Source organism: Haliotis asinina, chromosome 1 (assembly GCF_037392515.1).
Source record: "Haliotis asinina isolate JCU_RB_2024 chromosome 1, JCU_Hal_asi_v2, whole genome shotgun sequence".
Classification (NCBI taxonomy): Eukaryota; Metazoa; Mollusca; class Gastropoda; order Lepetellida; family Haliotidae; genus Haliotis; species Haliotis asinina.
In genome coordinates, this window is record NC_090280.1 from 81,007,035 (window position 1) to 81,025,012 (window position 17,978).

The 17,978-nt window shown below is 40.9% G+C and overlaps 2 protein-coding genes across 2 annotated transcripts in view; one reads left to right on the forward strand and one right to left on the reverse strand.

Moving 5' to 3' along the window:
- The window catches only part of LOC137276206 (TP53-regulated inhibitor of apoptosis 1-like), a 447,953-nt gene that overhangs the window by 49,771 nt on the left and 380,204 nt on the right, over positions 1–17,978 (forward strand). The gene's annotated exons all lie outside the window — the stretch shown is intronic.
- LOC137276419 (uncharacterized) lies at positions 4,914–11,151 on the reverse strand. The gene is made up of 3 exons (XM_067808226.1): positions 11,008–11,151; positions 7,275–7,494; positions 4,914–5,386 (listed from the first exon to the last, which is right to left on the reverse strand). Exons 1-3 carry the CDS (start codon positions 11,129–11,131, stop codon positions 5,356–5,358), a joined length of 375 nt encoding a protein of 124 aa, XP_067664327.1. The 5' UTR covers positions 11,132–11,151; the 3' UTR covers positions 4,914–5,355.

Sequence of the window (17,978 nt, forward strand, 5' to 3'; positions counted from 1 at the left end):
TAACATCAACACACTCGATCATCCATACTTTATTCATTCCCTCCACTCAATCACCCACTCACTCATTCACTCACACAAAAAATAGTTTTGTTTGCTTTGAAGAATAAATACTGATAAGTTTAACCTGCGATACGGATGGTGGACGGACGATAGCTCACTCACTCACTCACTCAAATCCACTCATTCACTGTCAGTCAGTCAGTCAGTCAGTCACTCACATACACGGTCTAACCTTCAGGAGATAGAGCCCAAGTAGGTTTAATCAAGAATACGAGAAGAATACCGGAAACTATTGCAACCTTTGACAGATGCTGGGGACTATAGAAACCTTATCATGCAAAACATTCCCCAGGGGAGATTCATGCTGTACTGGTCAAGTGAGGTCGTTGATCCATAATCATATCGTGTATGCTAAGGGTCTTCCTGTTCATTGTCGAGGTAGTATCCTCTTCCCACTCTCTCCACTTCAAGCAACGACGGAAGTAGGCGCAACATTCTCTACCGTAATGCCGGATGTTGGCGTTACCTCTCTCAGGTGGAGAGACTTCAGGACAAACGGGGCCATGTGCCTTCAGTTGGTGCACTTGGTTCAAATACAGCTCGTGATAATGGATATGTATGTACTTAATTAGAAACAGTTTTAGCAGGGTCGCCTACAGTCTCCACTCTCTTTTGTATGGGGCGATTGGGTAGTCTAGTGGTTAAGCGTTCGCTCGTCCCGCCGAAGACCGGGGTTTGATTCTCCACATGGGCATAGTGTGTGAAGCTCATTTCTGTTGCCTCCCTTCTTGATATTGCTCACTCACTCACTCACCCATTTTGTATTAGGACCCATAGCTTTTCAGATGACAACCCCACCTTCACACACACGCACGCACACACACCATTAAACACACGCACTTGCACACACGCTTAAACACACACACAATCGTGTGCACGCACACAAAGACGCACAAACAGGAGGGGGAGAGACACATACACTGACACACATGCAAACGTTTCTCTCTCTCTCTCTCTCTCTCTCTCTTTTGTAAACTCAAGCGAGATCGGGAGTACGCGGATGCAGTGTCGCAACTGCGAGTCTGACTTTTACAGACATACCTCAGCACGTTACTATCATCTTTATAATCGACATTGCGGGGAATATGTACAGGGTCTATTCAACTACTCCAGTAATTGCTCGGTGTTCTGACATCCTCATCTGTGTCGCCAGCCTCCGTCCCTTGCGATATTACCTGCTACAAATAGTTACACTGTAATCTACAACACCAACCCCGGTCGAACTGTTTCAAACAACAACGATACCCTGACAATGGTAATGTTATTTCACCAGCATTTACTATAACGAATCTGCAGATGATCAGGGTTGATAATTGAATTCTTCAAAATACTCTTTCCGATGCTCTGTGAAAACAGGAACTTCAGAAAACATTTGTGAGAGATATTCTAATTTAAATTATATCTGCATAGGGGCCTCAAAGGAGTGCAAGGACATAATGGAATCTCGGTTTGCCTGTTAGAGGGGCATAACATCTCACGTATCGTCTCTCCTATTTGCTCCTGAATTAATTGTTATTCTCTAAGCAGTTTATTCGGTTAATGACAACCCCCATGGGAAAGACACAATTGTATGTTCGAACTACTGATTCTAAAGCACAATGTTGTTTATCATGCACGATGCTTTGAACGTGTTAAGTATATATTTTGTTAGGGTGACAGTGATGCTTGCGGCCTTCGTAGCCTTAAAACTACTACTACTACTACTACTACTACTACTACTACTACTACTACTACTACTACTACTACTACTACTACTACTACTACTACTTCTACTGCTGCTGCTGCTGCTGCTGCTGCTAAGGCTACTGCTAAGGCTACTGCAACTACTACTGCTACTACTGCTAAGGCTGCTGCAACTACTACTGCTACTAATGCTACTGCTACTGCTGCTACTGCTACTGCTACTGCTACTACTTTTGTAACATACACCGCCGCTTCTGTCGAGATTGCTTGTTAAATAAATGCGTTGATGAATATAAACAACAAAATCTCAAGAAAGTTCTCAAGAAACCCATGACATACCATTAGGAATTTAAATAATTTATCAACCTACTAACAAGACAGAATTCCAGAAGTATTTTTGAAAACATCTCTATATATATCTTGAAAAATTATCATTTGTCAAGACATTATCTACATTATCTACAAACCGCCGCCAAATAGCTCGCATATTGCTGAGTAGGATGTTAAATAATAAAGAAAAAGCCCGTTTGCAGCAACATGGCGACTACATACACCTGCTGCGTTGCGACGCCTCATTAACTACAATACGAATAGGCCAGCCACCTCCTTATATCTTCAGTATAATAATACGGTTTTCACTTCTCACTCTATTAAATTGCAAAGTCGAAAGCATGCCTCCGAGAACACGTCAAATTGAAGCTATTTTTGTTCAAGGTTATCTTGGAAGATGCCAAAAGTGTCCCACCGACGCCATAACATCCTTGGCCCGCTGACACTGTACTTCACATCCGGCACAACAGAACGGCAGGTCTCAGTCGTTATCTCATTCATCTTAAATGCTTGTCAAATGTGATTGAAAACCTTACCCAAGAGAGTTGGTTTTTTACTGAAATTACGTGGAATAATTTTCTCACCCGTAATAGATTCTTAACGAGTTTTGATGATGACATAACAGCGAGACCACCGTCAGTACAGTTGCGGGCAGTGCGTACGTGTTGGTGGAGTTTTCGTCGTACACAGAAAAGGAATTGAGCCAGCTGACTGTTTCTGCAGAGTTTGTAAGTGTAATTGTGTTGAAGATGAGCAACATTTACTGTTTGTTTGCCCTTTATATGCAATGTTAAGACATAAATATATACCAGACCAGTAATATATAAACCCCTCTGTATTCTCTTATAAATGTATATTAAACTGTAAAACGATTGATGTACTTACGAACTTAGCAAAATATTTAAAGCAATGTTTATACACAAGATGATTATGCTTGTAAACTGCCTCTGTCTAGATTGCGTATGTTATGCTTTTTACATGGGCCTAACTACCGACATAAACTGTCTATCTCTTCGTACGTGTAGCTCGAAGTAATAACATCATATCTGCCCTTATACCATAAGGAAGGGATTTCATGGGTTCAGGCTTCTAGATATGGATGAGTGAATGAGTGAGTGATTTTCGCCACTATTAGCAACATTCCAGCACTATCATTGCGGGGATCACCAGAAATGGGCTTCATATATTGTACCCATGTGGGGAATCGAACTCACTTCTTCGAAGTGACGAGCAAACATTTTATCCACTAGGCTACCCTACCGCCCCTTTATTTTGAGGGCCACAACGTTCTGGAGTATTATCCTAGTGAAGGAGTAAGTGTATCCTCCGAAACGCTGTATTCCTCATGATAAAGAAGTTGACATCCAAATGAAGTAGAATGTATAAACATATACATACACCGAAACGGTTTGTTCTTAATAATAAAGACGCTGACATTCACAGAGCTCTACTCCTTATTGAAAACTAATTTAAATGCTTGTTTGATAGGCATTCTAGAAGTTGGTGAGTCAAAAATGAAACAAGAAGTTGTAATCCATAAAGCAGTATGTTTCATTTTTTTACTTTAAATGCCCTTTAAAACCCTTATGTCGATTAGACCAGACAAGACTTGTTGCGTCAGTAATTGCATTATCGTATCACTGGATTTTCTGGTCCATCGATCACCTGATTGTGTTTTCTGGCCACCGTTGCCTGGCCACAGCACGTCTGGGCGGCGTCGAGCAAGAAAACTTGTTTTTACTAAAATCGTGTGGATGGTTTGTTCTACTGGTGCGGCGGGTCATGCTTACCGTGCTCAGTAAGTGCAACCACAGAGTTTCAGTGTTCCTTTGTGTATTTGTCGGCGATTATAAACACGTTTTTCTTTTGAATAGAAACAATTATATTTGGACAGACAACTTCTTTATCGCAATGGATGCTACGTTTCGGTGTACACGCTAACACCGTTATCTACTTTCTTGATAACGGAGTTAGATAACGGTGATAACAAATGAACACGGAGTTCTTGCTTTGTATGTACACCTCGACGTCTTAGCAATTTCAACATAGAAGTTGTCTATCCATAGACAATCGTTCCTGTTCGCAGTAGCCCCGTCTAAATGCCCATCCTCGCTAGTGCAACCATTGTCATTCACCATTCATTTAAAGGCTGCACTAGAACTTCAGTTTCAGTTCCCCTGAGTCCGGTGGGGCGAGTCGTGTCAGGATCTTTGGCGCAGGGCGACTTGGTGTGAAGTAGAAGAATGTGATAGTATATTATCCTGTCTCACAACCAAACTTTCTGTGCGAGCCTGGGTGTGTGAGGGTCCCCACCCCTGGAATGCAACGTTCCTAAGTTTTGGTAACGTTTACAGTGAGTGAGTTTTATCGCCTCTTATAGCAATATTGCAGCAATAATGGAGGGCGACACCAGACACCGAACCCATTAGTATAGTACTAATACACGTTTTCTCAGCACGGCCAGGCTAATGCCACGCCGTCCTTGAAGTTCGCGGACAGAGGGTCAGTGCCATCCCAGTTGTAGCGGGTTAGAACTGATGTTCAGTGACTCATACATGTCGTCAGAAGCGACTAGTGTAATCGGGTGGGCAGGCTCGCTGACTTGGTGGACGCATGTCACCGTGTCTCAAATGCTCATGCTGTTGCTCACTGGATTATCTGGTCCAGGCTTCATGATTTAAAGACCGTCGCCATATGACTGGACTATTGCAGACTGCGGCGTAACACTAAACGCACTCACTCACTCATTTTAAGGGTCCAGTAATCCACAATCCGGAGATAAATACTGATCAAACACTATTCATTTGGACATTTTAAAAAGTTTAAAGGATAACACTGCAAAATGTTCGAATAATTTACTTCATTTAAGCCCCAAGTTTCCAATGACACCGAAAAAAACCCACAGATTAGTTACGTGTTAACGAACATAGATCACAATCGTGATCAAGGAAGAAGTAAAGAATATTGTAAAGTCTTTTATCCAATTCCTGCTGGACACACATTCACTTCGGTCCTGTCATATTCACTGCGACCACTGCTTTGGGCTACTTCCGGTTCCGCTGAGTCCACATTAATATCTACAGTAGGCTGTCTTGATACAATATAACACCAAGCACGGGGACGCCGCAGTGAGTTGCTGATACATCCTCAAAATGACTGAAGAAATAAATTATAAGTATCTCATAAAACTGTTCTTCATTACACCCTTTTCTTGACATGTGCTCTGTGCTGGAAGCTTCACCAGGTTCGCCATGACGATATGCGTAGACAGCCAAAAGCAGTTTACAACAAACTGTCATCATCAGCGTTGCTCCTGTAAAGGAATAATGTAATACTGTAAACGAATCTATTTCATTTGTTGCCATTGACTTATTTGACTTACGTCGTCTTGTTCTTTCATAGAGCATACGACTATCGACCACCATTTGTCTCTGTCCTGGGAGAGTTGTACAAATAACCCATTGTCCTACGTCAAAATCCAGTTTTCTTCTGTCGGCAAGCAAATTTGTTTATCAAGCTGTACCAGTGTCTTGTTGACTTTTCAGTGATAGTTATGTTGTTTAAAAAAACAAAGAACAGGAAAATCGGCCAGTGTAGTGGAGAGATTAGTAGGTCAATTGATTTTCCCTGTGCCACTGTATCGGAGTATACTAGCAATTTAATGTTACTTCCATCCCTGATTTAATCCGTTTCAAAACCAAAAATCGTTATTGACCCTAGTTAGCAGTTGCTCGCTCTTTACACCGCAGACCCGGGTTCGATTCCTTACATGGGTACAATGTGTGAAGCCCATTTCTGGTGTTGTAATACTGGAATATTTCTAAAAGCGGCGTAAAACCACACTCACTCGTCCAGTTAGTCGTAAATGACTCCTCGTCCGTCCGTGCATTATCAGTCTGGACCATCTGACTATTGGACATTCATAGCAATGGCGGTCTATATACACACAGAGAGAAATCGTTGTTCCAAGTAAGTCAAATATGTCAATCTGAACGATTTCATTTGTAACGCAACAAAATATATCATTCAAAGTTGTAAATGCATGATTCTGCAAATAAACAGAGGTGCATTTATAAATGAATGTTTTGATAGTGCGTCTTTGTTCCTAGGCCGAAGACAAACATCTTTACTTTGCCATTTCCGGTGTCTTGACGCAAATAAGGCATTTCTTGAAGCGCTAACAATGCCCCGCCTCCTTCAGAGTCGCCTTCTTTGTGACATATTGCAGATGCAGAATCAATAAGTCTGTTAATAACATCCGTGATTGTTCAGAAACAATAAAGGCCTGGAGGTTTCAAGTGACCGTGGACTGAAGTGTCCGCGGAGTCAATACATCACGTGACTGTACGGGATGCATGCATAGAGCCATCGATTTCTTAATTCAGTATGCTATTCATTAATGTGTTAAGTCACGGTCGGGAACCTATAATACCAGCAATGGAGATTATAATTCTTCTTTTTAACCAGCTCTTTAGCGTCTTTACTATTTTTCATATTCCAAACTAATTGTTCCAAAGTCGATCAAATTCACACCAACGCCGGAGAATATTCCGTCACTTTTTTTAAACGGGACAGATTCCATCATGCGTCAAATTGAAACGCGGATATCGCATACCTGAGCGTTTCCTTTAGAAATATCTTGAGCGGTGGGTAAGCCTATGGTTAAAGTGTTCCTTCGTCAAGGCGAAATTCCTGGTTCCATTCCTCACATGGAGACAAAGTGTGAAACCTATTCCTAACGTGTCTGTCGTTGTGGTATTTGCGTACTGCTAAAAGCGGCGTAAAACTATGTAACCAAGGATCTGTCATAATCATATAAGTTCTGTCATCTTAGGCGAACTATCCAGCTGATCGAGTTCGGATTAAGGTCGACATAACATATACAAGTGAGTGAGTGAGTGAGTGAGTGAGTGAGTGAGTGAGGAAACGCGACTTTAAGCAATATTCCAGCAATATCACGGCGGGAGGCACCAGATATGGACGTCACTCATTGTATCCATGTAGGGAATCGAACCCGGGTCTGCGGCATGAAGAGCCAACTCTTTAACAAGTAATCTACCTCAGCGTCCTGCATACAAATGAACTATCGGAGACCCTTACGTCACATAATGAGTATGACACATTCACATATGTACAAGCAAAGAACACTTTTATATGTACGAATACACCAGTTTTTCAAAATAAATTAAAATGGTACATACCTGTCGTAAAAGATAAGGTCATGCAGAGAGAGGACAGGCAACATCCGCGTCACTTGATATGAGGCGCGAGCGTTCTGTGCGGGTCTTCCGGATCGCTTAAAGTAGCCAGTATCTACCATTCCAACACAGTTTGCGTACAATTGCCAGTTTCGTTCCAACCGCCCGTATAGGTCTGTATTAGCAGAGCGTAGAATGCCAAGTAGATGGTTGACGTTCTTGCCTGAAGTAGTAAAATAAATAATACAACAATGAAAATATAAACGGGGTATTTGATAATGCCTGTTTGGTTTAATGCTGCTGACAACGTAATATCAAGGTGAAAACACTTCTTTAGAGAAATACATATTCTAGTACTTTTTAGGCTGAATCCCATCCGTAAATCATACCCAAGGTCTCAGAGGCAGATGGGTGGTAGGGTAGCCTAGTGGATAAAGCGTTCGCTCGTCACGCCGAAGTCCCGGGTTCGATTCCCAACATGGGCACAATGTGTGAAGCCCATTTTCTGGTGTCCCCCGCCGTGATATCGCTGGATATATTGCTAAAAGCGGTGTAAAACTAAACTCACTCACTCACTCACTCTCAGAGGCAGACATCTATTAGCCAGCACACAACGCCAGCCGTCTAACCCACTAAGCCAGTCAAAACGGCATTCGGAAAAATGGCCACATTCTAAATACTATTCATGGTATAGGTACACTGATAGCATGCAGTCAATCATTTTCCTGATGTACCCGAGATTAAAATCTAAGAAAGTTGAAATCTGCTACTATCTAAAACGAATTGTGACGCCTTATCAAGCTCCAGTACCCCGATTTAACAACCTCCGTGAACAAAATCTGAAGTTTTTTGGTTCCAATGGCAGTAAAATATTAAAATGGGAAACTTCGGTCTTAGGAAATGGTAGACTTCACAACAAACGATGTTAACTTACAGGCACCTCTCATTAAACTGTGTACAACTAACCTATGACATTCACATCCGCAATTGAAACATCATTCCCGTACCACGAAATGATGTGCACTTAGTCACAATGTACTATCAGAAGTAAAAGTCCCGGAGGCGTCTGCGAGTAGAGTTAAGATGCATGACAGTGAGTTGTAAGGACCCCCACGAGGGCGATCTTATATCCCCATGGCAACGTAAGACAAGATTTAACAGTGGTACTTATGAAACAGACCATTGGGGTATACAAGTGGTTACATCGTTAGCTCGTCAAGCCGAAACTCCGGGTTCGATTTTCCACACGAGTACAATTTTGGTGTCCCATTGTAATATTGCTGGAATATTGCTAAAAGCGGTGTAAACTAAACTCACTCACGACGCACATACAATGCATGAATACATCATTCAAACACTTCGATACAATACATGTAGCCTGCATAACACCTCGCTAACTCGAAGTCTCAAAGGCCAAACAAAACATCAAGGTGTCCATCGTTGGAAGCAAGTGGAGTACCGTAAATCCCCTTATATAAAAACATTTTATGTTCAAGTCAGCAAGGTTACGCGATTTAACATTTAACTTGAATTTTCACAAGGATAATTATTTTGGATAAACGTTTGAAGAATATGAAACCACAGTATAGAGTAACACGATACTACTATCAGATAACTTATTATTTCTATATCCCTTTTTACAAACACAATTCAGCCGAGGAACTTCATATTGGGAAGTAAAGCTTCATTAAAAGTTAATGATTAAAATTCATAATTATGAATAAGACACATCTTTTGAACGACGAATTCTGATCAGTGCAGCACCGAATTTTATGTTGACACTGTGTCAAAAGAACAGGGAGATTGTATACACACACACAAACGCAAAGGACAACGCCGTTAGAGAAAACATAGCAACAACATTCTTAGAGCTGTGGTTTCTTTTACAAATATCCAATAATGCAAAAGAGATAAAAATATTTTCCATGATCAGTCAAAAGAGTATTGACACTTCCTCTAAATCATAAATGAGTTATTTCATCTCAGTGTCTGTGATTGCAACCCACTACCATGTTTCCTTAAAGTTCCTTACAGAAGGAAATATTTATAATATTGACACACTCCTCCAATCTGTCCTCGACTATGAAGTAAATATTGACAGAGTGAAGCTGCAGTTATGGTACTGTTATTACGGTCAACCATCATGATCATTCCAGCTAAGTGTATTATTGTTATTTTTACATCAGCTATAAGTCTACCGTCGCGATGTTATGCACGTTGTACACTACTCTTTATTTCATACAATATATTAATGACACACCAACTAATCAGATAAAGTACATCTATACCATCAGTGTGCGAAATACTTTCCAAATTGTGATAGCTAGTCGGGCTAGCTATCCCTGAGAGTTGCTAGCCCGCAAAACAATTCACGGGTCCAATATTGGAATGTACACACGGGTTTCATAATACAGCTGCTAATATTATGAACTTTTTATTAGGTGTCGTTTTATTGCATGATTTAAAAGTATATTATAACTTAACAGGTCGGAGAGAGAAAATTCACTCGGCAATCTGACCAGTGACTGTGATTTTCCTGGCGGGAATGGATTTTCACTAGCCACGAGCTAGCGGACCTGTGGCTATTTCGCACTGAGCATATACTACGAGTGTTGTATTGTCTGTGAATATTGGTTCTTGGGTCCTACACCACAGTCTGAGCAGAGGAATTAGAGTCAGTTCGTTAGTGTAGTTTATATCTTTACAACCCATTTTTAATATTCAAGATAGTGACGAAAAGCATTATTGACCAAAGCCTCTTCGCCTTCCCTCGCCACCATTTTTTGATGCTATGACTGCCGTTTCTGGACGCTATGACAGCCGTTTTGTACACTCAGCGACTGTTCTCGGACGCTCTTGTAGCTGATACGCGAGTTATTTTCCATTTCAAACGATTAGCTTTCTATCACATAGCGTTTGTTTCGGATTCAGATAAAATCGTTGCAGTTTTTCCTATTTTGACGATTTTTGTTCTGTTTTGGTGAATATGACTTCAGTTTTGATGATTTGTTCACCGTTTGTATGGCAGGCCTGAAAAATTTCAGTGACCTTGACTTTGAACTGCAAGACAATTAGGTAACCTTTTAAACTAATAGGTTTGTGTCCGTACACTAATGTGACTGAATCACGATCTCGTTATGAATTGTTCTCCTAAAGCAATCCTTTTATAGAATACTGTATCCAAGAAACCATCTTTGAAAACGCCATGAATGAAACGTTAAGGAGGAACTCTTTTTCCAGTCTCGAAAATCAGTCTCGACTCCTCATTCCAAGTCCATGTCTTGTCGTCTAAAGCTCCGTGTGACATTTCACGTTGCGTAGCGACGAACAAGATGGCGTTTTTATCAGTAATCCGCCATTAAGAGGTCGTGTCTATTTTATACTGTTAATTTTGACGTGTATGTTATAGCGAATCACTGAACATTTAAGTATGCCAACATACCCGTGAAGATTCGGGTTACCATTGGCCCTCAGCAATCCCTGCTTCTCTTACGAGGCGAAGAGCGGGATCGGGTGGTCAGACTGGCTGGTTTCGTCGACGCAAGTCATCCTATCCCAAATGTGTAGATCATGCCTTTGATCACTGGATTGTCTGGCCAAGGCTCAATTATTTACAGACCCCCGCTATATTGTTGAGTGCGGCGTAAAACAACAACGAAACCAAACCAAACCTTCCAACAATCCCACGCACACACTCGGCATTTAGTATGTCTTCAGAATGCTGTCAGCAACGTACCTGTAAGTCTGGATAAAGACATGAAGCCACGGAGAGGATTCTCCCCACACGGATGAGCGGGGCACACGGAAAAGAGACACAAGTAGATGAAGAATACCTTCCCTAGATCTTTCTTCCTCACCATTCTTCTGTACGACAGTAGCCCTGAAACAAACAAGAGCTTTCTTTAGAAAGTGACATATCTAGTTTTTCAAAAGGTTTTGAATGAGCGAGTATGACTTTACGCCGCGTCAACCAAAAATGGGCTTCACACGTTGTACCTATGTGGAGAAACGAACCCAGGTCTTCGGCTTGACAAGCGAACGCTTTCACAACTAGGCCAGACCACAGTCCCCGACAGGATCCGAATGACGCTGGTTGGAGGATCGTATTTCGGCATGACACACCGGAAGTGTCGTTAATTTCATGGAGAACGTAGTGGTAATGGCATTACTGCCAAAGTCCGGGTTCGATTCCCAACATGGGCACAATGTGTAAAGCCAATTTCTTTGTCCAGTGATAACTGGAATATTGCTAAAAGCGGCGTTAAACTCAAGTCACTCACTTATGAAAACTCCCCTTACGCATGCCTAAGTTATACATGCTTGCTTATACCTTACTATAATAATTGTAACCAGTATATAATCTCATTACTTCAAAGTCTGAACGTTTCGAAGATCAATTATAAAATAAAGATGTCCGACGTCGCAAGGAGAGTAACGACAAGGCCCATTATATCGCGCTCCATTAAAACCATTCAAACTTTGCCCTACATATAAACCGTATGAGTACATTTCGAAATGTTGTGAGCCCGTAACATGCGAGTCTTGACATGAGTGAGTGAGTATAAATTACACAACTTTTAGCAATATTCCAGTAATTTTGCAGACAACACAAAAATGGGCATCACACCTTGTACACATGTTGATTAATCGAACCCGGGCCTTCGGTGAGACGAGGAAATGCTTTAACCACTAGGCTACCCCACTGACCCATTTTGACATGAACACAGCTGATAACCTTCACAACAGTTCCAAAATATACTTCAGTTTTTTAATCATGCAAATCCCGAAGCCACAATGGAGCCCATAACAACTTCCCTTTTTGGGTGAAACAAAGATTCAATGAACATTGTTTTATTTGATGTATCATACAGTATCACATGACATATCTTTGACACTACGCTCATGTCTCATCAAACATGATCACATAAGCGTAATTTGATAGACGGCGGTAGCCCAAGGGGTGTAGATATTGGATCCTATACCTCCTGGAGATCCAACGTCGGATTGGCGTCTATAGACATTGTGCTTGACGACACTCAAGAGAATTTTAATGTATGCATCTGTATGTAAATTAATGTAATTTGCATAAATGAATAATAATTAGTCTTATCAAGTTAATAACGATACTATTGGCTAGTGTATCGATATTCAAGTGGGACATGCTTGGGATCAGCATATACTGGTGGAATGTGAGGGAATCGTGCTTTTAGACCGCAGGTGTTCTTGTGATGATTGGAACACCACAGGCATTGTATACTTGCCCGTATAATTGCAGATGAAGATTACACCACAACAACCGACACATTGCAAACTGCTTTGTGAATGTTAGGATACCAGGTGATTTTGACGACGACTGAAGATGTGGTTGCAGATTAAGGTTGCGCTGGGTTATTTCAGTAGTTGAAGCGTTCGTTCGCCACGCCGAGCCAGAGCTCGATTCCTTACGTGAAAACCTCTGCTGAATTGGTGGTAATGGCTGTTTAGTAGGTAATGTTGTGTCAAAATGGCGATTCGTCAGAGGAAAAGTCATTATCCAGACAAGGGAAGTAACTTTCTGGCAGCAGTTTTGTTTGCTGGTGAGTGAATGAATTTAGTTTTACGCCGCACTCAGCAATATTCCAGCTATATGGCGGCGCTCTGTAAATAATCGAGTCTGGACCAGACAATCCAGTGATCAACAGCATGAACATCGATCTGCGCAATTGGGAACCGATGATATGTGTCAATCAAGTCAGCGAGCCTGACCATCCGATCTCGTTAGCCGCCTCTTACGACAAGCATGGGTTGCTGAAGACCAGTGGTAACCCGGATCTTGGCAGGCTAACACAACTGGATATATCAAATACCGCAAGATGTGTACACGTAAATGATCCAGTTAAACGAGGTAAATCTTTGAAGACGCATCACTAGAAAGTGACGCTCTTTACCCATAATGGATTTTCTTGGCGGTAGCCTGCAGGATTTCCTTTTGAACGCGTTCTGGTTGACACGTCATCGGTTCCCAATTGCGCAGATCGATGCTTATGCTGTTGATCACTGGATTGTCCGGTCCACACTCGATTATTTACGTACCACCGACACATAGCTGGAATATTGCTGAGTGCGGCAGAAACTAAACTCACTCACTAACTCAGCTGCATGTGTTCGGATAAACGAGGTTGCACTCTTCATGATGACTGAATACTTTCAGAACATAACATTGATACTTCATATCCGTTTTATTCTCTCATGTTTACCTAGCCCCATTCGAGGAACTGACGATCAAACCACGACAGGGCAATATCACTGAAGTGAGTATAATGGCCGCCATTAAACACAGATGTTTCTTTCATGTCTAGCGATATGACACGAGACCTAATTCGTGTTTTCCGCCCCCTACAACCATATCCCGACTTTTATCGTTCGAGTGGGAGTTATGTTTTGTAGTCTCATCATGCGCACAATGTCGTGAAGGTACCTTATATAACCATTTATTACCGTATGTCATTCTACATGGTAATGAGGGCTACCTGTAAGCCAAGGTCAAACCAGTTTCCGATTGGATACGATATTTAGAACATGATTGTCAGTTTAAGCTTCGGTTTGACTATTAACTTACATTATTACCGCATATTATGTCAAGTGTGTAATATATTCCTTTCCAGTCATGAAATGAATAGTTGAAATTCATTTACGTGATGTCAGTGAAATTAGTTTGCAAACCGGTTTTCCTGAGTGGCAAAACCGGAATGCGAATGAAAGGGAAGGTGAAAGGTTGAAATTGGCCAAGATGAAGAGCCACTTCAAAAAAGGACGACGTACTTTCATCTGTGCTAAGATGCATCAACAGGACGCAACCTAATAAATGAAACCAATCGTTTATAGATTTATGAACGACCTTAATCGCAGGTTATAGCTTGGAAAATTAAGCAGAATGTTCGTCAAAGAACTCGTATGAGCGCCATCAGCTATTGTAATTCAATGAGAATGACCCCATGATTGGCCGATATTGTACTTTGGGAGTGGCGGGATGTGTCACAAAATAGCTGTGGCAGCTGACTTCCCATGAATGAAAACATATCGGGATAGACCATCTCATAGTCCCAGAAATACAAAGTTGGCAATTTGAATGTTGAAATCCATTCTACAGATCTCTAAAATTTCTACTTTAGATGGGTAAATCTGATTAGCAAAACTGATATTTTTTCCAACTTTGGCAAATGAGATTTGAAAAAGCAACTTATCTTACTCGACATGACAGAGGTTCTTTTCTAAAACTGTTAAAATTCCAGCAAATCCTTTAGAGAATCCACATTATGCTAATTTACTCAACTCCGACTCAGATACGTTCTGTGGATATTTGGAGACGTCTTCCTTGATTGCCTGAAGGATTATGATTAACCACTGAGAATGGGATTTGATAGTACATGTCCAGTAACACACCTCTTCTTGTTAAGGCCGTTATCGAGCTTTCAAATTCAATATGTCACGAGGTTATACTTTTTTTAAATGAAAAGTTCACAGTACTCAAGGCGTGTTTTGTTTCCTTCTCGGATAACATACTGGACATATATGAGGCGTGAATATATGTTTCTTACAATATGCTCCTTACAATATGGTCCTTACAATATGCTCCTTACATCATATTCTTTGATCAAAGAAGATAAACAGTTAGATTTACTCATAGCAGTTTTGATGTTGGGGGTACTGTCATTGGGAACAAATGTCAAGGATTTATTCCATTTTTTCTCTGTCCTTTTTCGACGTTTGCAGTCTACCAACGGCAACATCACACACTAAATTATCTTAATCTTAACATTCTACAGATCTTTTGACTTATTTTGGGTTTACGTTTCGACAGTACCAACAGTGAAAACTGTGTGCTGTTATAAGGTTGAATATCACGAATGGTAAAGACATTCGACGGATCCTCTTCTTCCTCATTTAGGGCCATGCGTTTCAACAGCACTAACAATGACGGACTCATTAAAGGAGACTGCAAATGTGAAGACATTCAAGAGGTTCCTCTCTTTTAGCTCATTTTAGGCCATACCTAACAACAGCACCAACCATGAAAATTTGTGATCCCACAAGAGACTGGGAATATTGTTCTTGTATTTCCATGGTTATATGTCCAACAGATTGGTATCCGTCATTGTCATTTACAATTAGCGGAGCAGCAACGTCTATGACAGGGAATACTACATATAGTGGACAAAAATAGTTAGGGATATATGTAAATTTTGGAATTATGAATAATGATCTATCTACTCACTGAGACACTGATAAAATATCAGTCATAAAAATACCAATATCTCTAACTGATTTTGCCCAATATATATTACTGAACATTACTGGAGTAAATAGTGTTTTTATAGGAAAATGAAATATTGAAGAATTTAAAAAAAAACAAAAACTATTTATGTTCGAGAATCTTCAGGTTAACATAACACAATTCGAGAAACAATTTGTATTTGTTAAACAAACTTTTGTCAATTCTATTTAGTTGAAACATGCGTGTTTGTACAATAAAAGTTATCGTGTATCGTGTAAGTAAGGTGTCAACCTTGTCAGTGTGTAAGTAAGCGTCCGTGGTATATGCGGCTGCTGATGTTTGATCATCATTCACTGGCAAGTATCCTTCGAAGGTCACAAGTAAGTAATTTATCAGTTACTCAGACGGGATTACTGACAGCAAACATAGACATTTCAGCACAAGCAACTGAACAAAATGCAATCAATAATTACACGTTATACCTTAAATCATCTCTTTTCCAATGTCCTTTTTTGTATTTGCATTCCGCCCCTTTTAGCAATATTCCAGCAATATCACCGCGCGGAACACCAGAAGTAGGCTTCAGATCATTTAGCCATGTGGGGACTCGAACAGAGCACTTTAACAAGCAAAATACATCGGGGAGCATCAGAAATGGGCTTTACATATTGTAATCATATGGGGAATCGAACTTGAACGTTTTTATCAGTAAAACCACAGCAGGGAACACCAGAAATGGGGTTCACGTATCGTACCCATGGGAGGATTCGCTCTCGAGCGCGGTAACAATCAAGGCATAGCGGGGAACACCAGACATGGCTTAACATGTGGGAACACGGATCCAGATTGTTTTAACCACTAGGCTACCCCACGGTCCTAACACAGTGTAAGGAATACTGGGGTTCCAAGGACGCCCTCTGTGCCTCATGTCTAATTAGGTTATTCTCTTACAACTTCCGTATCAAGGACGTCGGGTCAAAAGGTCAACCTTCTCGCATGTAAAATACTTTCAACGCATGATGCTGTGGCCAGGCTCAAGGGATAGCCTATACATCCTGTTCGTGTCTATGCTGGTTTAAGTTACGAAGTTGCGTTTCGTTGTCCTCATTAACGAGTTTGGTATTGGCAGGAGAGAGATTCCCCACATGAGAACAAAGTTTGAAGCCCAATCCCCCGATGTCATATTGCTGGAACATTTCTAAAAGCAGCGCAAAACTAAACCCATTTACTCATATTGTAAAGCATCCGTGAAGATCTGGAATGTAATTTGTCCTCAGCAACACATGTTTATCCTGAGAGACGACTAGCGGGGTATGGTGGGCAGACTCGCTGGTTTGGTTGACACATGTCATCGTATCAAAATTGCGAAGGTCGATTCTCATGTTGTTGATCACTGGATTGTCTGGTCTAGACTCGATTCTTTCGACCACGGCCATATGGAAACAACAACCAGCCGTGTCCAGGCCAAGGGACTACCAGTACATCTTGTGTGTCATCAGGTGTTCTTGGCCCAGTTAAGGAGTTCGAAAGTGGTAGGTCAGGCAACTAACACATTAACACTCATATTCATAACGTGTTAGGGCCTTCATTTTCGATTTATGACCTTCAAAGTATCAATACCCTGAAGGACATCTGATATCCCTGGAGCATCACAACTTATTCAGTGTTGCTTTGACCGGAAACAATCTATATAATCTGACCGCTAAATAAAACCGTTATGTCGCAGTGTCATGAGAGCCAGTCTCTTCACGTCAAAGGTACTGATTCTGAAACTGTCATTGCGAAACTATAGGTTATATAAAAGATACTGCTCAAAACAATTTATTAGTTTGGTTTTCGATAGGATATGTCTTAAAATGATGAATAGTTGGGAGATTAAAACGATCTAACATCTTACTAAAAGTGCTTTATGGTTCAACTTCTTTATTATACAAGGTCACAACGTTTCGAGACAGATTCTAGCTATAGTCTCTTCTTCACCACACCTCACCTGAAGAAGAGACTAGAATCTGTCTCGAAACGTTGTGACCTTGTATAATAAAGAAGTTGAACCATAAAGCACTTTCAGTTTGATTCCTCCAACTTCTAAATGCCTTTGAAACAACAGATCTAACATCTTTTTGTCCAAATATATACTTGGTTGAGAGATAGATCACGAGTCAATTCTTGACATTATGTTAAATGCTCCAAAAACCGGTGAAGATCATGGGTAGAATTTGTCTTTAACAACCATGTTTGGCGTTAGAGGCGTGTTTAGACTCATGATATTGATCACCGACTTGTCTGATCCAGTCCCGATTATGCTCAAATCGAAGCCATACTTTTAGAATATTGCTGAGTGCTTCGTTAAATACCAACCATTAAATGTCACCACTTAGCAATGTCAGTTGCAACGAGTCTTTGACATGATATATAGAAACACAACAGACGCATTGCCAATGATAAAAATACAA

Coding starts and splice junctions, on each gene's coding strand:
- LOC137276419 (XM_067808226.1), bottom strand. CDS start 11,131: ATGGTGAGGAAGAAAGATCTAGGGAAGGTATTCTTCATCTACTTGTGT. Junction 7,495..11,007: donor GTCTTTATCCAGACTTACAG/GTACGTTGCTGA, acceptor TTACTACTTCAG/GCAAGAACGTCAACCATCTA. Junction 5,387..7,274: donor GACCTTATCTTTTACGACAG/GTATGTACCATT, acceptor ATTCCTTTACAG/GAGCAACGCTGATGATGACA.